The sequence below is a fragment of the Carya illinoinensis genome, chromosome 6 (assembly GCF_018687715.1).
Source record: "Carya illinoinensis cultivar Pawnee chromosome 6, C.illinoinensisPawnee_v1, whole genome shotgun sequence".
Classification (NCBI taxonomy): domain Eukaryota; kingdom Viridiplantae; phylum Streptophyta; class Magnoliopsida; order Fagales; family Juglandaceae; genus Carya; species Carya illinoinensis.
In genome coordinates, this window is record NC_056757.1 from 5644086 (window position 1) to 5664956 (window position 20871).

The 20871-nt window shown below is 34.8% G+C and overlaps 3 protein-coding genes across 7 annotated transcripts; 1 reads left to right on the top strand and 2 right to left on the bottom strand.

The window, feature by feature from the left end:
• Positions 1 to 28: 28 nt before the first annotated feature.
• On the bottom strand, positions 29 to 6820 carry LOC122313439 (glutamic acid-rich protein-like). 5 transcript variants are annotated; one of them, XM_043128442.1, is made up of 10 exons: positions 6553 to 6661; positions 6203 to 6249; positions 5283 to 5388; positions 2244 to 2524; positions 1979 to 2084; positions 1539 to 1901; positions 1370 to 1446; positions 1165 to 1289; positions 427 to 687; positions 29 to 302 (listed from the first exon to the last, which is right to left on the bottom strand). In XM_043128442.1, the coding sequence occupies exons 2-10, from the start codon at positions 6235 to 6237 to the stop codon at positions 280 to 282; spliced, it is 1377 nt and encodes a 458-aa protein (XP_042984376.1). In that variant the 5' UTR covers positions 6238 to 6249; positions 6553 to 6661; the 3' UTR covers positions 29 to 279. The 5 variants fall into 5 exon arrangements, with proteins under 5 accessions (XP_042984376.1, XP_042984375.1, XP_042984378.1 ...); XM_043128441.1 differs by lacking the exon at positions 6203 to 6249 and having other exon boundaries at positions 6553 to 6816; XM_043128444.1 differs by lacking the exons at positions 5283 to 5388; positions 6203 to 6249 and having other exon boundaries at positions 6553 to 6693.
• A 2033-nt stretch (positions 6821 to 8853) lies between these two features.
• On the top strand, positions 8854 to 10678 carry LOC122312576 (protein FAR-RED IMPAIRED RESPONSE 1-like). Its single transcript, XM_043127219.1, has 3 exons — positions 8854 to 9085; positions 9143 to 9885; positions 10052 to 10678. Exons 1-3 carry the CDS (start codon positions 8854 to 8856, stop codon positions 10676 to 10678), a joined length of 1602 nt encoding a protein of 533 aa, XP_042983153.1.
• A 2387-nt stretch (positions 10679 to 13065) lies between these two features.
• Positions 13066 to 13483, bottom strand: LOC122312577. The gene is made up of 2 exons (XM_043127221.1): positions 13328 to 13483; positions 13066 to 13254 (listed from the first exon to the last, which is right to left on the bottom strand). The coding sequence occupies exons 1-2, from the start codon at positions 13481 to 13483 to the stop codon at positions 13066 to 13068; spliced, it is 345 nt and encodes a 114-aa protein (XP_042983155.1).
• Positions 13484 to 20871: the final 7388 nt, after the last annotated feature.

A 20871-nucleotide genomic window follows, 5' to 3' on the forward strand; every position in this document is an offset into this window, starting at 1 on the left:
ACATGCCTTTGTCACACGCTATACACAATGACAGCATAAAAACTTGGCAGATCACTGATACTACTACATTGATACCTGTACTACTTTCTCCGGCAAAGGAGTTTTGAGTCACTGATATTGCTGAACTTAAAAATCCTAGTTGGCAAAGCTGAATGCGAATTCTCCATCAAAGACTACACCCAAAACAAAATTTTAAAAAAGAATCAGAATAATAATAAAATAAATTGTACATTCTTATCTGTTATCCATAATCTTGCAAGTCCACCAGTTACAAAGAATTTAATCACTGTCCTCATCAGCATCTGCATATGAAAGGTTAAGATTTAGGGAACTGAGTAAGATGTTTAGAAAAGTTCATTGAAGAGACTGCTGCAACTATTATATAAGTGAGTTAAGCAGAGTTTAAAATAATTCTTAATTGTTTACCCTGATTAAACTCTTCACTCTGACTGTCATCATCATCTTCATGATTATCATCTCCGTCTATTTCATCATCATCGCCATCTTCATTGTCGTCTTTTTCCGTATCTTCAGCATCGTCACCATTGCTTTCAACTGGAACTTTGGGCTTTGGAGGCGCTACAAAACTGTCTGTGGACCTCCTACGTGAACTTTGCACAATATTACTCATGTCAATGCCTTCAAGTTCTTTTGCTCTTTCTTTCTTCTTTCTAACTTCCTTGATTTCTGAGCATAAGAAACCACATCATGTCCATCTTTATACAGGTGCACACAGCTTGGCACCTTTAGGCGCACAAGTGCATTTGCCTCCAAACACCACCTTGAGACCTTAGCCTAAAAGGGCGGACTCACAGCCACATTAAAAGAAGGATGACCTAAACAAGTATATTTTCTAATGGTATTTAGAGCGAAACTTATTGGAATTACTTTTCTCTGCAGACAAAATTACTTCTCTTTTGATAACTAGGCTTTGGTTTACTGATAAAAAAAACTTGGCCTCGGTGAGAGGAGGATGACAAAATCATATAGACCCTATGACTGACAATAAATGAATTCCATGACCTTCTAGAACACTTGTTCCTTCTTATACTGGGTTTCAAAAACATCTTTCAGAAGTAAACCATATCAGTGTAATAAGCATACTAGTTAGTCACAGTTGAAGATCAAGTGCACACACCAAAAATAAGCTGAATTACATGATACCTTTTTCCAAAGGATTTGCAGACAAGCCTTCTTTGGATAATATTTCCTCCAACTCCTTTATCAGGTGGGCCTCACGTTTGTTCTCAGGCACCTGCTTTACTTTCTTGTAAATGGATGGGGGAACACTGTGAAAGAGATCAATAACATCAAGACATCAACCTTAACAAAATCTACAACCATTACAAAAGAGTCAAATAAGAAAAACCTCATTCCACAAGATTTGATAACTGATTTCAGATGCTCCACTTGTTTCCCATATGCAGGGTTTGAAATGTCTTTTTTCTGCATATTTGTATAAAAATTGTGCTTCAAAAAAAACAATTTATTATTTGATCTGCTTTTAGGAGCTAGGAAAACAAGATAAGTTAGATAACCTTCACAGGTTTCTCTTCAGATGATTCAGATTGACCATCTTCAGAGACATTTCCACCATCTTTTGCATCAAAATTTTCCTTTGATATTGTTTTCACAGCCTTCCTCCGCTTACCACTAGATATGTTGGTCTCCTTTGAAGGTCTTCCCCGTTTTTTAACATCCGAGTTATGCATCTTTCCTTTTGGAACATTTTTCTTTCGAGGTTTCACTTCTTCTTCTTCCTCATCATCCTTGCTATCTGAGGAATCAGAACTCTCTTCACTACTGACCCTATTGGATGCTTTCCCATCATACTTTTTCTTAAGATCTTTCTTGAGATTACTTGCAGGTTTTTCTTCAGAAAATTCATGAGATTGCAACACCTAAATATAATAGTGAACAAGGTTAACTGCATGGTGTGCTTCAAGAAGTTAATGATGCAAGAACAAATTTTACCAACATCATCTAATTGTTGACTAATAAACTTCTTATGGGAATCAAGAGTATATTCCTCTAGTTCAAGATCTTTCTCCAGAAGTCGACGAAGTTCAGCCATTGTAATTTTCCTGGAAAGGGGGAAAAAGAAAGTGAAACAATTAAAATGCCAAAATATAAAAAATGGGGAAAGAGAAAATCAATTTATGATACATCAGACACTGAATGTTGAAGTACATTAATGGATAGAGATTAAAATTGGTAACAAATTTGCAGATGAAGCAACATACATGGAATTAGCTTTGACATAAGAAGCTCTTTTTCTAACAGCTTTCTTTATTGTGCTCTCACTTGGAACTTCTTTATTTTCACTGGCTTTAGATTCCTCACATCCAGCTTTGGTAGTTTTATGTCTTGTCAAAAGGCCCATAACTGGAGAGTCTTCCGAATCCTTTACATCTTTCTTGGAATGAAGCCCCTCAGATGAGTCAGCCACTTCTCTGGTCACACTTTTCTCCCCCATATCCCCAGAAGTCTTCAAGGCATTGTCAGAATCAGCACCATCTAAGCACTAGCCATATAGAATAGACAAGTTTAGCCAATCACCCTTCCCAACAATTTGTATCCAAACAAAATGTATAAATTAATGATCAGAATTCATACAAAATTGTTAAAATCATCTAATGCTAATTCACTGAGCTATCATGCAGACAAGGCAAATCTCCACTTTCACACGGCTATCCAATAAGCAATCTAAAACCAACCAGGTCCGTCAGTCATCAGAATTTTCCACTATATACTGATGTTGCTTATTAGAGCTAACAGTAAAATATAGACTATAGATTAATCGGGTGCTTTCTCTTGTATCCACTATGTGGACTTGGGTTGCACCCCTTTGTGATTTTAATAAGATTGAGATTTTTATTAAAAAAAAACTAATGATAATGATACTATAATTGAGGTTGTGGGTAAACTTGTCGGTTCAAGGCCATTGAGTGCATCTGTAACTTACCATCAAAAAAATAGTAATAGTATCAAAAATTAAAATGACAATATCAAATAGACAAATAACCTAAGCTAAACTAGCATAAAAATTACTATAGAGATAGTTAATATAGGCCTAGATCTGATCCTACATCACTCCACACAGGTAAAATCTTTGACCATCTTGTGCAAACCTTTAGTATTCTCTACAAAGTCTTCATGAGAGGTTCTTAGGCTAATGTAACAGAATGTACCAAAGGCATTTTCCAACCTCAAGACTATGTACCATGAAGGATGGTCAACCTGTCCTTTGCCAAACCTTTGGGTTTTTCTGTCACAGTCCCTGTGTCCACTGGTTGATTGCAGATTTCTTAACTCAATTTCAAGCCTCAACAGTTTTAACTTCAGATTTCTTAACTCAATTGCAAGCCTCAACAGTTTTAACTTCAGTACTCAACCTCATCTTCTACTTGTATCTCTCTTATATAAAAAATAAAATAAAATAAAAATCTCCAATCCTAAATCCCAAACTCTCCCATCCCACCCCAAAAGAAAAAGTAAAAAAATATTACAAAGTCTATCCAGAGTGTCAAATCTTTTTCCATCCATCTAACAGAGTTTGAAATTTGAAATATCAATCTATGTCAAATGGTCCAAGGAGGATGGGGGTAAAGGAGTTGGATTTCTGAATCCATCATTAGAGATCTCATAACGTGTTTCAAGGGTAAGATCAAAGCTTTAAGAGGGTTAGCATACACAGATGACTCAGAGAACAATACACTATCTATTTTGAATTGGAAACGATGATATGGCAAGGCCATAGTAGGACATAGGCCTGGTGGGCGGGCTCCTGTACACAGCCTGCCCGGCCCATCCAGCCACACCAATAGGCTACCGGGCGGGCAGGCTGATCAAAATCTTAAAACATTAAAAGCAGGCGAGGCTCGGGCGTGGGTACCCACCCTCATTTATTCTCTCCCCCAAGTCTCCTACCACTCACTTCCTCTTCTTCTTCTCTTCATCTCCTCCAAGAGCCAAGTCTCCCATTCTTCTTCATCTCCGTCTCTCCTTCTCATCCTCCTCCTCTCCTTCTCATCCTCCTCCTCACCTTCTTCCAAATTTCTTCTAGCAAACCCATGGTCGTGGGTCACTTGAACTGGTTGTGGCTGAGAAATCCCGGCCATGGCCATCGGCCTCTACAGACTACAACCCACAGCCACAACTTGGTTGTGGGTTGTAGAAACCCACGATAATGGCTTGGTCGTGGCCCACAGTATCTCTCATCTTTGCCTCCCTACCATTTCTATAGAAAGCAAGCGGGAGACTCATGGGTCTGCATAGAGATTGGTATGGATCTACACATTTTTTAAGATCTATGACCATGGCTTGGCAAGGATTGGTATGGATCTACATATTTAAAGATCTACGCACAAAGATAGGTTGTAGAAACCCATGGATTTTTTTTAATTTCTGGTTGGGCGAAGAGCGGGTATTCGTTAGACAGGGCCAAATAGATAGTGGCTCAAGGCGGGCCTTGGGCAGGGTGGAAAATGACCCCCCGCCCAAGAAGTTGTGCATTTTGTTCTGTGATTAGATTATATCATATGTAAACAAAAACAACTCAAATAAGTCATCACCACACTAGGAGGCAAAATATATTTATTTTTTTTATTGGCACCGGGTATCGAGAACAGCTTCTTGACTAATCTCGGGGGTGCACAGGCCCTCAGCAAGGAGTTTCCCGCAAGTGTACCTCAGGTAATTCAAGGGGAAAAACCTCATAGGCCTTTATACTCTTTCTATGGTTTTCGAAGTCATAATGGTTGCTTTCTGCAAATCTGGGTTCAGCAGAAAGCAAAATTATCTGTTTGATTGAACATTGAAGAATAAGTTATTTCTTTTTTAGCAGGGTGTGAAAATCAATTGTACAGCTAGGAATTATACGCTATTCAGTAGAGTACTAGAGGAGGAAGATTTTGGAAAGCTGCATCCACAACCTTTTGGTGCATTTATGGCATTAAGATTCTTAGCTTAAAGTTGAGAAAAGGGAAATTCTCCAATTCATGTTCTTAAGTTGAACCTCACAGCATCTAAACATTGTTTCTGGAACTCCTAGACAATAACTCTACTTTTCATTCACATTAATTTGTATTTGTGATAATGGTACAAAATAAGATGTGATAATATTTCTTTTTTTGATCAGTAAACAAGATTTTATTGAGAATAATAATATCAAAGCACGGAGTTTCTACGCCAACAACATGTTTTTTTATAGGTAAACTACCCTGACAATAACGGTACTCAGATTATAAGTGGATGAGAAGTTCCTAGATCCGAAGAAGTACCTCCAGTAAATATTGCTTTACAAGTCTCTTATGCACATCCAAAGCATATGTCTCCAACCCCAAGTATTTCTCTAACAATCTCCGTGCCCCCTCAAATGTCAAGGAACTGCATTTTAAAAACAATTTCACCAATAACTCAACTTTTGAATCGCCCATGACAAGCTCAAAGCCCAAAATGCTCACTAATGTACTAATAAAATGACTTTTAAGCAAATAGCATGCTTACAATTTTATGCAAAAGATGAAAGACTAATTAATCAAGTAGCAGTATAAACCTACAAATTATTTGATTTTATCACCATCAAATCAATCAATATATTCTTGATGTATAGAAGGAATAATATGCATAACCAAAAAAATCTTGACTTACTTAAAAAGCACATTTAATGGTAAAATATGATCTGTACAAAAACCTTCCTACTGAATTTGATGCATACGACAATCCCCAACATTGTTCCAACAAAAAAAAAAAAACAGATAGGCATCTGCAGTAACTCCGTTTGCTAGTTATTTTATTATCTACAGTTCCTTTTCACAAAGAAAACTCAAAGCGTTGAAACATACGTACATATAGCTATAAGCATAGATACATATTCATACATGTATGGATGTTTGTATGTATCCGTGTATGTGCATATCTGGTCCTTAGAGAAATAAGACGAGGGAAAACAAGTTGTTTTTTTATAGGTAGAGGGAAAACAAGACAGCTAAATACACGTAAATAAACAGATAAGAAGTTTGGGTGCTGTTGTAAAAGGCAAGCATACAACAATTACCAAAACCAGAACAAGAAATAGAAATCTAATAACACAACAACAGAGAGGGACATTCTGACAAGAAATTAAACTATTACTCAAGCTTCAACAAGTATGAAAAAGCACTAGATCTCAAATGAACATATTTCTCTGTTAATTATGTACCTGGAATAAGCCTTTATTTCATGAACGGAGCCCATAACAAAGAAAACCTTCAAACCCAGAAATTAAATGTAAGCATAAAATTCCTAGTTCTTCAATATTCCGCAAAACCCACTATTACTAGAACTTTCTACAACCCATACTACTCTTGCTATTACGCTCATGTACCCAGTTCAACTATATAAGTCAAACACGAAAAAATTTGAACGAAAAACACTTTTTCTGCACCCCTATAAGTTTATAACATCCAATCACAAAAGGAATTTTGAGCATCTCCCAGGAGAAAATTTAGTACCAATTGATTTGAGAGAGAGAGAGAGAGAGAGAGAGAGAGAGAGAGAGAGAGAAAGTACTCGGCTTGTTCTTTGAATTGAGCAACGCAAGAGCGCATAGCTCCTTTAATCTGGGACTCGATGTCGTGCGCTAAACCCTTGGTTTCTGTCTTAGGGCTCTCGCTATCCTGCGCCTCGTCCGCCATTTCTGTGTGTGTGGATGGACGGACTATGGAGTGAAGTCCACTCTCCGCAGGTGTTTCTGTGCTTAAACGTTGGATTGGCAATTTGGAAGTTGGAACGGAGGTAGAGAAGGAATTATTATAGTGTATGTACTGGTATGTAATTTCTGCGTGCTGCTTCTGTATCTGAACCGCCCTTAAGTTTCAAGCCAAATATTTTCAAATTCAATTCCTCTGTATGCAACCGGATTTGCGGAACCGGTGCGACATCGGCTGACGTGGCAGATGACGTGTATTGCCACATCAATTAAAATTAAAAAAAAAAAAAGTAGAAAAATGAGAGGAAAATCGAAATAGAAGGATGAAATGTGGCTGAAGCAAGAGAAGATCCAAAAAGGGCCGAACTTACTGAAAAATCTCGTCAAAATGTCACTGGCGTTAGAGCCCATAGGCTGGTGAGGTCGTAGTCCATCACTTGTTAGCCCCAATTCCCTCCAGCCCCCAACTTGCAATCAGTTCAACCCGCGGCGCATCCAGAAAGCTCGGTAAGTCAGAATGTTTTGGATTTATCTTTTATGTGCTTCTTTTTTTTTTTTTTCTGTTGTATTCTTTCCGTGTAGACAAACCTTATTTAGTCTTGCTTTTAGACAAACCTGGAGCTCAGTCCGTAAGCTACTAGAGAGTATAAAATAAGGAAAATTTTATTATGAGATTCAGTGCAGTTTTTTTTTTTTTTTTCTGTTGTATTCTTTCCTTTCTGAGAAACCTGATTTAGTCTTACTATTTGGTTACTACAAATTTTTTGATCTGTAGTAAGGATGTTTACAGGTCTCCAATTTTCGGGTGTTGATGAAGGTCCTGTTTCAACTTAAGGGAAAGAAATGATAATGCTTATTCCATTACGTCTACATCTCTATTTTAATTTTTACAACTACAGCATACATGGACTTGGATGCCATAATAAATTTGGTTCTATGATTAAATTTAAAGTTTTTAATGAGCATGAAAATCTATTAACAGTAGGGTAGTTAGTTGATTAAATGTTTGGATGAATTCATATTTGCTTCCCACTGTAGTATTAAACCGTGTGGCTTCAAGCCTCTTAACTATATCTAATGATGGTGAAAACAAATTTATAGCTATTTATTGATCTGTCTCATGAGCAATGCCTGAACGTCTAAGCAAAACAGATTTTCCCCTACATAAATTGCTTTATGAATTAAAATAGAATATGCCACTGATTATTTAGAGATCAAATCCCACGGTGAGTAGGATTAATATTTAGAGATTAAAGAGGGAAAAACAAGTGACAAGACATTTGAATGTTTGCTAGAAGAAGATTTTGACAACTTGGTAAACCATAGTTAGAATGTAGTGAATTATTACCAAATCTATGTCAATGTTCTCCACCTTAGAATTATTATATTCAGTGATTGGTTGTAAAGCATTTGCAGGACATTGTTTCCTTCCTAGTAATGTTGATTCTGGGATTTTTTGTAGATATTAGTATCTTTCTTCATTTTTTATAATGTGGTTTAAGTTATATAATATTGCTATTGACAATTCATTTGCCTCCCTCTTAGCATGGGAAATGAAAAAGAAGACCTGTCTAATGCAAAGCCATCTAGCTCAAATCCCCCACCTGCGGTATGTTGTATTATGTAATATATAGAAAACATTATTTGTTTAGTAGTTGATATTTTATTGTCAAAATACATTAATAACTTATCCAATAATATTTTAGGACATACCATCAACGTGTCCAAACATCCCGAATTACATGCACGGTTACTATGGACCAATGCCTGCGTGGTTATCGGCTTTTTTATCATATCCTAGTTTCAACCAATATCCAAGCAACCTACAGGTGGTGATGTCATATCAAACATGTTTAATTTTAATATTTAGAGATTTTTAAAAGAGTTTAATTGCATTGTTTTTTTCTTTTTGCCAGCATGGTAGTTACCCATTTCAACATAGCATGGAAGACCCGGTATCTCGCATTAGTACAAGCTCCATTACAAGCAAATTCCAAGGTATAGAGGATAATAGACCCGATGGTTGGGAAACCAAATCACCATATACATCCTCTAGAGTTGATGAATGTGTTGCGGATAGACCAGATGCACAGGATAATAGACCCGATGGTGGGGAAACTGAAACCCCCATATCCAGTGCCTGAGTATCTGAGAAAGTGCAAATGGATGGTGATGATGTGCCAAAGTCCAAGATGGAGTTTAATTCGTTAGAAGATTTAATGAGTTATTATAAGGAATATGGTAAGAAATGCGGGTTTGGGGTGATGACAAAAAGGAGTGAGAGGGGAGAGGATGGGACTGTTAGATATGTCACACTTGCCTGTGCTCGTGGTGGGAAGGCTCAGAATAGGATTTTGAACGTTGCCAACCCTCGTCCGACAGGAAAAATAGAATGTAAGGCAAAGATTAATGCCTAAAAAACTGCTGATGGAAAGTTTCGACTGAATACAGTTCACAATATCCATAATCACAACCTAAGCCCAAAGAAATCACGCTTCTTTCGATGTAATCGAGAAGTAAGTGAAACTGTAAAAAGAGTCCTTGATACAAATGATATGGTTGGGATCCGTATGAATAAAAGTTTCGGATCTCTTGTTGTTGGTGCGGGTGGATTTGAGAACTTCTTATTTTTGAAAAAGGATTGTCGTAACTACATCGACAAGGCACGACATCTACGACTAGGCGCAGGTGGTGCTGGGGTGTTGCAAGACTACTTTTTACGAATGCAGTACAAAAATCCAGGGTTCTTTGCATTGATGGACCTGGATGATGATGGTAGGTTAAAGAATATATTCTGGGCATACCCCCAGAGTAGAGCTGCATACCAATATTTCGGTGATGTGGTCACATTCGACACCACATACCTGACGAACCGATATGGGATGCCCTTTGCACCATTTGTTGGTGTAAACTACCATGGGCAATCAATTTTGTTGGGAGCTGGCTTGATTTCCTCAGAGGATACTGAGACCTTCATGTGGTTATTTCGGACCTGGTTGCAGTGTATGGATGGTATAGCGCCGAAGGCTATTATCACTAATCAAGACAGAGCGATGAAAAATGTCATTTCAATTGTTTTCCCCGAAAGCCGACATCGATTTTGCCTTTGGCATATACTTAAGAAAGTCCCTAAAAAGCTTGGAAGCTATGGTTCCTACAAAACTGGAATGAAAATTACACTAATGAAAATGTGTGTATGACACCCAAACTCGGGAAGAGTTCGAGAATTGTGGGAATCAATTCATCACCACGTACAACTTGCATGAGAATGTGTGGTTGAAGAGTCTATACACTGAGCGTGAGTACTGGGTACCGGCATTTTTTAGAGATGTTTTTTGGGTTGGAATGAGTATAACTCAGTGGAGCAATAGCATGAATGCCTTTTTTAATGGCTATGTTCATGCTAAAACAAACTTGAAAGAGTTTGTCGATCAATATGATAATGCCTTGAAAAAGAAAATTGAGAACGAAAATGTAGCGGACTTCCACTCATTTAATGTCACAATTTCCTGCATCTCTAGAACTCCAATTGAAAAGAGATATCAAGATTTGTACACCAATGGAAAGTTTAGGGAAGTTCAGCAACAACTTGCTCGCGTCATCGACTTGGACCCAGTTTTACTCAAGGTAGACGGTAGAGTAAAGACTTATGTAGTAGAGGATGAAGTTTGTCTCGAAGAGTTCACGAAGTTGGTTACACATTCAGTCCAGTTTAGTCAGGAAGATACAGGTGCTGCAAAGTGTTCTTGTGGTTTATTTGAAATGAGGGGGATAGTGTGCCGGCACATCTTCGTTGTTTTCAAATGTAACGGGATTAAATCATTACCAGATAGGTACATTTTGGATCGATGGAGGAAGGACATCAAAAGAAGATACATATTAATCCATAGCAGCTACGACACAGTACATCAACGGGAGGATTCTATTGCTTATTCAAGTCTTTTGAACATCTGTTATAAGATGATTACTCATGCTGCGAATTCGTGAGAACATACTTTGGATGCAACTAATAAGTTGCATGCAATGATTGACCTCTATTCTGGCAATTTGGACCCCACATCACATGCAAGTGGTACCGCAAATATTACAGTAACTGTTAGTTCTTCTAAACAAGTTCTCAGTCCACATATTGTGAGAGGGAAAGGGAGACCCCCATCTCTGAGGAGAGCATCCAGGATGCAGAGAGACTTGCAAAAAGTTAAAGAGAAGACCAAGCGAGCGCAGGGAAAGGGAGAACGCAAGCAGGTGCTGATATTCTATTTGATTTCTACCTTGTTGATGCTTAATTTTTTTATTACTACCTGAAAAATTTTATATATTATTTTCAGCAAGACGGAGAAGATATATCAGTCGTAGACGTGCGCAAGAATTTATTTGGTATCGTGCAAGTAATATATTCCATTTATATTTATATTTGAATTATAAGATAAAGAAATTCTGTTTATGTTTCGTATTAAGTATTGTTTTAAATTTTGGGGGTACCGTATAATCAGATTGTTCCAGAAAGCATACCAGCTGCTGACCCCGTAGTAGTCCAACCCGAAGAAAGACTAATGCAAAGCCAAGAAAGTGTACGTGAATCCCAACTTGTGGTATGGATGATAATTTTAATAATAAGTTTGACATCAGATAGTACATATGACTTTTATTGGTCTACAGATGCAATTTGGGTTGGTTGGATCACAACCGCTAGAGGCTATATTGGATGGTTCACAACCACGGAAATGACATGATTGTCGTGGGTATGCCTTTCCGTGGCTACACATGCTTATATATATTTTTTAAACTTGGGTTTTAATAATTAGGGTGTTCTTTGTGGGTTTTAATGAAGGATTTGGCACCAAATTTACATCATTTGTTTTCCCTGTAGGTTGATCCCGTGGTGTACTAGCTACTTACAAATTTTGTGATGAGTTGGCGTACTAATATTTAAGTTACACAGATGTGAATATTAATCTTGTTGTTGGTGGTATTTTGGGAATATAGATACTTGTTGGTATAAACATTTAATTTTGCCTTTGATGATGAGGGGGCAATATTAAAGCAAGTAATTTATTCCATTGAAAATTTTGTTGTGCTATTAAGCATCTATTGTTGATTATAAGGGATTATAAATTTTTTTGGTGGTAAATGACGTTGGTTGTAGGCTTAATGGCAATTGCAAGCAGATTTTGTGTGCTTGCAATATTCTGGGGTGGAATATGGGGTTTTACAGGACGGTACTTTGTTGGTGGGGAGTAATATGAAAATTGGTGGGGAGCGCTATTTCAATTGGAGATAGATGCTTGATAAGCATGTGGTTATTATGGCGTTGGTTATTATGATTTTTCTGTTTGATTGAGTCGGTTCTATGAAAACTTGTAAAAATTGAACGAGTTTTGGTCTATGCTAATAAGTTGGATTGGCAACCTGGACAACGAGAGGCCTCTTTGATAACTTGGTATTATTGCAGGGAACAATTTTTGCAATAAAAATACTGAATATTCTGACTTGCTAGCAGCAGACACAAGTTCTCGTTGGATTATCTTTAATCTCGCATTAACAGTAGAGAATTTGGCGCTGCACTTGTTCTCAATATATTTACTTTCACATTACCATTTCCCTTCTGTTACACAAACTGGTCCAAACTGCATTAAGAAGATGAAATTCATCTCTCAACCAATCTTTTTTGTCATTTCAATTTTCTCAAGTCGATCATCCTATATCCATTGCAAGGGTAGCACTTCTTATTCTAAACATTGACTTGTTCATGCAAGAATTACATCACAGCCCTTTGCACGTTTTTTGAAAACATTACAGATGTTGATTTTATAATTCAACATCTGAAAGCACAATTCTAAACCTCCAAGATTCTGAATTCTGTTTATGAATGAATTCTAAACATCCAGCAAGCAAAATTCTAAGGTCCCTCTTATAGCCATACATGTTAATAACAGAATAACAGAATTCAATTCCCATACATCAATAACAGAATTCAATAATCATCAATAACAGAATTTTGAACATACATCAATAACAGAATTCAGTTCCCATACATCAATAACAGAATTCAGTTCCCATACATCAATAACAGAATTCTAAACATACATCAATAACAGAATTCAGTTCCCATACATGTTAATACCAGAATTCAATAATCATCAATAACAAAATTCTAAACATACATCAATAACAGAATTCAGTTCCCATACATCAATAACAGAATTCAATAATCATCAATAACAGAATTCTAAACATACATCAATAACATAATTCAGTTCCCATACATGTTAATACAAGAGCCAGCGTCCAATACAAATTAAAAGTACCACTAATGCAATCCCACTAAACTGTTTTCCCAGTTTCTACTCCCTCTTAATATCAAGTTCTTGTGTCTACCGCAGCAACTCCTTCTCAAGGTTATCCATCATCTTACGCAGGTCAATCTCCCTTTTTTCGAGGAGGTCGACTATTTTTGAGAGATCTTTCTCCATCTGTAACAGGTCATTGATTCTTTCTTGAAGCTGGAGCTCAGTTACTTGATTACAATCTGCCCACTGGAAAAACTTGCAAAAGGGTAATCCCTAAGCATTAGAACACAAATTAGTTAATGAACACTGAAATAAATGTTAACAGAAAGGAAACTACACTAATTACCTCTGTGTTGTACTTTGGATACCCTAAGAATGGCCAGCCAGGATTTTTTGCTGTAGTTGAAAATTTCAGTGTGGCTTTCACCCCACAGCAGCACAATGGTTGCCCCGTGGTACGTTTAGCAAAAGATGAAGAAGACATGGATGAGGACGATGACATTTCTAAGATGAACCAAAGAAGAGAAAGCAAAAACTAATTTCCCACAATTAGTTAGTAATATATATATATATATATATTTCAGAAGAGAAAATATTAGTGCTCAAAATCCAAAACTAATTTGCCACAATTATTTGGTAAGAAAACAGTGTATAGTTGGTAACAAAACAATATATTGCTATTATTTTGTAACAAAACAGTGTCTCCACAAACCTATAAAACAAACTTAGTCCCACGGAACATAGGTTTGAACATGACAAATGAATCCAAGATTCCCAACTCATTTGACACTTGACAAATCAATGGCAGTACATTAAATATTTAGTGAAAAATATCATCATTAAAAAATAACTATTAAAAAAGAAATGTTTATAATAAGCTTGGTATCATTCATAATGATCCCACACCTAGTTTTTCAATTCGTGACCTGTCATCTCATTTATAGCTACAAATTGAGTTATGGATTGAAAAACTAGTAGTATTACTTCAAATATTTTCTTAAATTTTTATTCAACAGTAGGATCTAGAGATCAAAATTTTGAGTTGAACCAATAATTGTTTTCAAATGATGTTGTGAATTTCGTTTTAAATATTCAAAAGATATATAACATCTTTTGAAATTATCAATTATGTTTGGTTGACTCGACGCAATCAAAGTAGATAAACAAATCAAAGTGTTTGTGTGGAATTGACCATGAATTTTGGTTAGGCATGTCAAATTTGGGTTAGGACGATTAACTTGGATCAGTTTATTGTCAATTCATAAATAATTTAGATTTTAATGACCTAATACTAACCCAACATGACACAACCCGATTGTAAGCAACCTTCACTATAATTTTCTAATTACTACAAACCCATCTCCATCTACACATTCAAACGACGATTTATCATATATTAGTGGTTTAACATACAATGTTGCGAAATTATTATAATTTAAAGGAGGAATAATACAAAAAAGACTTGTCAACCACAAATTAATACACATTTTCAACAAAAACGACCTTTCAACCACTAATTCATATACATTTTCAGTAAATGAAGCAGAAGGCATTCACTTGTTAGCTAATGCAAGAAGTCTACAATGGAGTGTCAAATGGGCATATCAAATTTAATAGTATTATTATAAAACAAAAACAAAAAACAAAAAAATAACAATGACACATGACCAAGTATGTATAGCATGAGAATGTTGGAAAAAAACCAAAACACATCAAAAGGAGGAATCTAACCTGATTTGAAACTCGGTGTTAGGGTTATATTTTTTGTCAGTGTTAGGGTTAGAGTTAGGGTTTGGGTGCTATGTGGGCTTCACATTTCAAATCTAGTGGAGAAGACGACAGGGCTTTGTGGCTCTGATTCGTGGGTTCAAATCGGGTTTGTGGTTCGTGGGTCTTCGATACGAGATGGGAAACGTGGGTTTGTGGGTCATGGGTTTGAGTAGAAGACGAAACCCAAGTGACTACGGGGACTGCTTTCTGACCTGGCTTTAGATATCAGATCTGGTGGAGAAGATGACAGTGCTTACAGGCTCTGGTTCGTGGGTTCAAAACGGGTTTGTGATTCGTGGCTCTTCAAAACCAGATGTGAAACTTTGGGTTTGTGGGTCTACCAAGGAGAAGACAAAGAAGAAAGTGCCGGCGAGAAGACGAAGAAGAAAGTGCCGACGACTGGGATGGAAGGACAAAGATTAATGGAACGGGCTCTTCAAAACCAGATGTGAAACTTTGGGTTTGTGGGTCTACTGAGGAGAAGACGAAGAAGAAAGTGCCGGCGAGAAGACGAAGAAGAAAGTGCCGGCGACTAGGATGGAAGGACAAAGACTAATGGAACGGGCTCTTCAAAACCAGATGTGAAACTTTGGGTTTGTGGGTCTACCGAGGAGAAGACGAAGAAGAAAGTGCCGGCGATTGGGATGGAAGGACAAAGACTAATGGAACGGCGATTGGGATGGAAGGCAGAATGGGGAAGATGAATGGGGAAGACGATGGGAATCGGGAGGGTCTCGCAGTCGTACGTGTGTCGGCTGATTTGAAAGTGAAAAGCAAAACAAAAGTTAAACGAGTTGGGTCTTCAATTAAAATTAAAATCTAAACAGCGCCGTATTGGAAACGTGCCACATAGGACACGGTGACGCCGGTTCCCCAAGACCAGTTGTAAGTAGACTTTTTGTTTCAAATTATATCCAAAGATAAAGCTATGACCTTGATGTCCATTTCCGAAAGCAAATACTCAGTATAAGATTATATAAAAGTAATATTATACTTTGATATAATTTTATTAATTTTATTATAAAATAATTTTATTAGATTACATTAAATTATATCAGTTTGTAAAATTATTCTTGTGTACTCTCTTTGTAATTATAGCACTCTTTAATTTCAAATCAAACTTTTTTTTATTAAGGATATTTTTGTTAAAAAGAGTATAAAATAATTATAAGCGTTATAAAACTAAAAGCGAAATAATATTACAAGAGAAAGAATTGTTATTCAAATAAAAAAACTTGATCATATACAAGTGAATTATACCCATATATATAAGAGTATAAAGGAGTTTAAGTATAGTTAAAGTCTTAATTGATAGCTAAATGCTCTTAATTGATGGCTAAAGATAATCATACAAATAAGTTTATAACAATTCCCCTTTAGATGACCATACATAAAGAATATGTCTCATTAAAATCTTGACAAGGAAAAACCCAGTGGAAAAAAAAACTAATGGCGAAAGAAAAAGAGTACAACATTCATGTGTATCGTTAAGTACTTTAAGATTGCATCATTAAAACCTTGCAAAGGAAAACCCAGTGGGATAAAACCTTAGTGAAGGAAAAAAAGTACAATCAGTACAAGTTTTCAAGACATTACTCCCCTGAAAAGTGCAAGATAATAGGTTTTCAAGTCTCTGCATTCCAATGTTCTGTACAATCTTCTTAAATGTTGCAGTTGGTAATGTTTTAGTGAATAAATCTGCCAGATTATCACTTGATCGTATCTTCTTGACATTAATTTCATATTTCTCCTCACGAATTGAAATGATCTTCTTGTGTGGATCTAAAAGATAACCTGTATCTGCATATCCAACTAATTGTGGACTTGATCCATGTTGATAAAATAATCTCATAACAATCGTACCTTGAAGGTAATGAATGACATATTTAATACCATTCAAATGTCTTTGAGTTAGTAAGGAACTATATCTTGCAAGTAAATTAACTGAAAATGTAATATCAGATCGAGTGCAATTTGCAAGATATATTAGGGCTCCAATTACACTGAGATAAGGTATTTCAGGATCAAGAATTTCTTCATCATCTTCACAAGGATGAAATAGGTCTTTCTGCACATCAAGTGATCGAACAACTATTGGAGTATTCAGGGGATGAGATTTGTCCATATAAAAGTATTTCAAGACTTTATAGTGAAAGGTTTTTGCGTTGATGCATCTCCATACTTTGTACCAACTATTTAAATGATGCAGTTGGTAATGTTTTGATAAACAAATTTGTCATATTGATTTAAGATCGTTTTAATATTAAATTCACTAGTCTTATAGAGTTGTGCTCTTCTGGAGTTCTTGTGAATAACATAGCTAGTAGAAAAGTCATCAAAGTTAAGCCGTCAACCTCCATTTTCAATAAAAACGGTGACCACCTTTATAGACCAGACAAGCACCACAGGATTTTACAGATCTTTTGTAGCTGTCAGGCGTTTTAGGGCTATGATGCTGTATCTCGTCTCTTGTATAGGGATGTTTCACGAGAGATGCTGTGAAGTGATAGAGATGTTTTATTCTTCATTTTACTCACCTAAAAATGTTGCTCTTATGATAGAAGCAGAGATTCATTTTTCTGGAAGGATTTATTCTGATGTTGTTTCAGAATCAAGATTTCTTAGTGCTCAATATTTTGCCACTGTTATGACCATGTCTTGGAGGTTATTAGCTGAAATGAATTAGGTCAACCAGCTTAATAATCAAATATCTTAATTGAGTTAGAAGCTCTCTGCGAAGAGTCATAAGAATAATAAACTGAAGGAGGAAAATAAGACACTAAAACAGTATGTCCGTGTTCTCCAGGATCAGCAGTAACGAATATTTGAAAAAGTTCAAATGCTTAGAGAATAAGAACAAGCTGCATTTAATCTCGTCATAAATATATGAAAAAGTTCAACTTCAAAGAGAGTAGGGGCAAGCTGCTTTTAATTTCACGGCCTAGTAAATAACTGTAAGATATTTGTGTTTAACATATCCTCTATCAATATTTACGAGCTTGTGAGTCTTGGTACCCGATACTCATAAGCCATTGTCGCATTTTCTCAGCAACTATAATCCAAAACTTGTGAGGTTGATAAATTCAACGAGAAAATTTCTATCCTTCAGCGACTTTTTCTGGAATCTAACATGAAAATAGGAGTAATAAAGTAAAAGAATATGTATTTAAAATCATTGATTAACTCTTCTTTTCGATTATCTATTCCTTTAGATATGAATGCTATGCAAATTTTTGAATAGTAAGATCGTTTAAAAAATTAGGCGAAGAGTTTCAAATTTCTGTAATTTTATTTCGAGATAATAAAATAATATTTTATAAATATTCATATTGTATTTCTATCTTCTCGTAGATGTTTTGTGTGCTGTATTTTATTTCTCCTTTAATAATACACAGTTGTTACAAAACCGTAATATGAATCTGAAATACTAATTATATTTAAGAGATGGTATTTCAGAACTAATAATTTCATTCATATCCCCTTTAAAGCCGAAAGAGTTTCTGATTCATATTTCAAATATGTGCAGTTTTTTTGAACTCTTCTGAAGGCTCAATGACATTTAAATTATCTATATAAACTGCAATAAAAACTAATATAGATATTAAAAATATATGAAAAATAGCTTGTTCCACATACGTTTAGATTGTTTTAGATCATATAGGGATTTTTGAAACTTGATAAAATAAGTACTTTAGGACTATATGCTTCATGCATTTCATATCTAGTGATACATATAAATATGTAGTTAATTATGCATACACAAACTCTCAGTAACTATCAAGCTAATAAAAACCTTAATATAATTTCATCAACTTCAAAAGCATATTAATATTATTTTTGTGAGAAACCGACTCGTAATTTATATAATACATTTTCATTTCCTTTATACAAATACCTACTGATATTCAACAAGCATCACCTATTAGGTGTTGGACTACAAGTCCATATGTATCGCATTTTACTAGTGATATCAATTCTGTATGAATTGTTTCTTTCAAATTTGGCCAATATTTTTATATCGGTATTTTTCAATAGTTTTTGGCTCAATTTGTTCATTACCTCTAGTAATGTCAAGTGCCATATTATATGAAAATACGTTGTCGACAACGGTTTTATTTCTATTCAGAATTTCTCCAATACTCATAAAATGTATCAAGATTTTGTTATTTTCAAGTACCTATCATTATTTAAGGGAATACATTTCATGAAAAATCTCTTCAGAAGGATTATACTCTTCATGAGTTTTTATTATGAGAGAATTTGTACAGAAATTTTGGATGGATCTTACTGCTTATTTTGCGGGTAGGTCTCTTCAGGAGCACAAATTTCTTTTCTTTGTACTTTTCTCTTTCGAGATGTTTTATCTTTTGTATCAATAGGTCTCACACGCTTTTAGAGATGTCTTATATTCATTAGACTCTTAAATTTCTTAATTTTCCTACGAGGACTTTAATCCTTACTGGGATTTTAGCAGCTAGAATATGAGACATTTTTATCTTATTGCATCTATAAATTAATTATCATCTGAATTTTCAGTTCATTTATGATAATCAAGATAACGTCGAATTATTTTATTTTATTTGCTTCTAGCAAATTTGTCTTTCCGCTCATAGCGGGAAGACTTTATAATAAAAGAATATCTGGTTCTTTTATAAACGTTCATATGCAGATTATTTAACTTATCGTAATTGATTTTAGATAATCAAGATAATCATAAAAAACATACAAATATTTTAAATCATATCACTTTTGATGTATCATAATATTTGATTCAATAGTTATATAATATCATCTCAAAGAAAAAGTTGGTGATTTTTCCAATACGAGCTTCTGGCCTGAAATCATAGAAGTACTATAAAGATATTCATTACCACGTCTAAATTCTTGTTTTTTTTTGAAAAAATGCACAATTCTCTTCTGAAAATTATATAAATCTAATACCATTCACTTCAGAGGATGATGTGGAACTAGTAGGATGTGACTAATGATTTCTTAACAAAAGATCATTATTTTGCTCCGCCACTAAAAGACAAGATATAAGTTTAGAATATATTGTGAACTTTTACACTCGATATTGCTACTTTAGGAGCAAATTTGAGGCATTCATTTTAAACATATATTCTTTAATAGTTTTTCTCTACACAATTTCAATTATGCAACTTCAGGTGCATTAATCATTACGAGTTTTTGGGAGGATCCCGATCTTTTGATATACGTATCACTCCTTTAAACTATTTTATAAAATTAATAGATCTTGTATTATGAGATACTCAATAAAATTATTGGTTTAAGGCGATCCTTTAGGGATGCTCCATTTCTATTTCAAGATAAATCTTATCATCAATAATTCATAACAAGTATAAAAAAATAAATAGAACTTGTATATAAACTATGTGAATAAAAATTGACCACATATATACTGAAATGTAAATTATGAAAATTTTAATTCATTATAGATATAACTGAGATATAAATTATGTGAATAAAAGTATAATTTTATTAAGTAATAATAAGGAATAGAATTTTTAATACTCAGATTGGGGATTGTAAATAATATATTAAAAAATTTACTTAAAGTAGAAGACCACTAGTTTTAGAATCAACAGAACCTCGTGCTGATAACCTGTTATGAAACTAAAAGAGAAATAATATTGCAAGAGAAAGAGTTGTTATTCAAATAGAAATAATATTGCAAGAGAAAGAGTTGTTATTCAAATGCAAAAACTTAATCATATACAAATGAAAGATACCCATATATATAGGAATACAAAGAAGTTTAAGTATAGTTTAAGTCTTAATTGATGGCTAAAGATTGGTTTTAATTGATAGCCAAATGGTCTTAATTGATGGCTAAAGATGATCATACAAATAAGTTTACAACAATAAGAGTATTATTTTTACAAAATTACTCTTTCATTTATATGAAAGTTTATAAAATAAGTAATGTTATATACAGTCGTGAAGTGCGTAAAAGTCGAGCAATCATTTTAAAAAAAAGTGTGGTCTATTATTAAAAATTAATTTTTATATGTAAGTATTATATTTACTCACTTTTTTTAGAGTTATGTTAAATATAATCACTTTTGTGTACTTTTTACTCTACTAATATGACTAGTCAAA

Bases quoted from the DNA above. Each gene is read 5' to 3' on its own strand.
- LOC122313439 (XM_043128441.1), bottom strand. From the start codon at position 6,677: ATGGCGGACGAGGCGCAGGATAGCGAGAGCCCTAAGACAGAAACCAAG. The intron at 1,902-1,978 runs GTTGGTAAAATT...TATTATATTTAG, and splicing joins TTAGTCAACAATTAGATGAT to GTGTTGCAATCTCATGAATT. The intron at 1,290-1,369 runs GTTTTTCTTATT...TCTCTTTCACAG, and splicing joins ATCAAATCTTGTGGAATGAG to TGTTCCCCCATCCATTTACA.
- LOC122312576 (XM_043127219.1), top strand. From the start codon at position 8,854: ATGGATGGTGATGATGTGCCAAAGTCCAAGATGGAGTTTAATTCGTTA. The intron at 9,086-9,142 runs GTAAGGCAAAGA...GACTGAATACAG, and splicing joins TCCGACAGGAAAAATAGAAT to TTCACAATATCCATAATCAC. The intron at 9,886-10,051 runs GTATGACACCCA...AGTATAACTCAG, and splicing joins TTACACTAATGAAAATGTGT to TGGAGCAATAGCATGAATGC.
- LOC122312577 (XM_043127221.1), bottom strand. From the start codon at position 13,483: ATGTCATCGTCCTCATCCATGTCTTCTTCATCTTTTGCTAAACGTACC. The intron at 13,255-13,327 runs GTAATTAGTGTA...TCTAATGCTTAG, and splicing joins ATCCAAAGTACAACACAGAG to GGATTACCCTTTTGCAAGTT.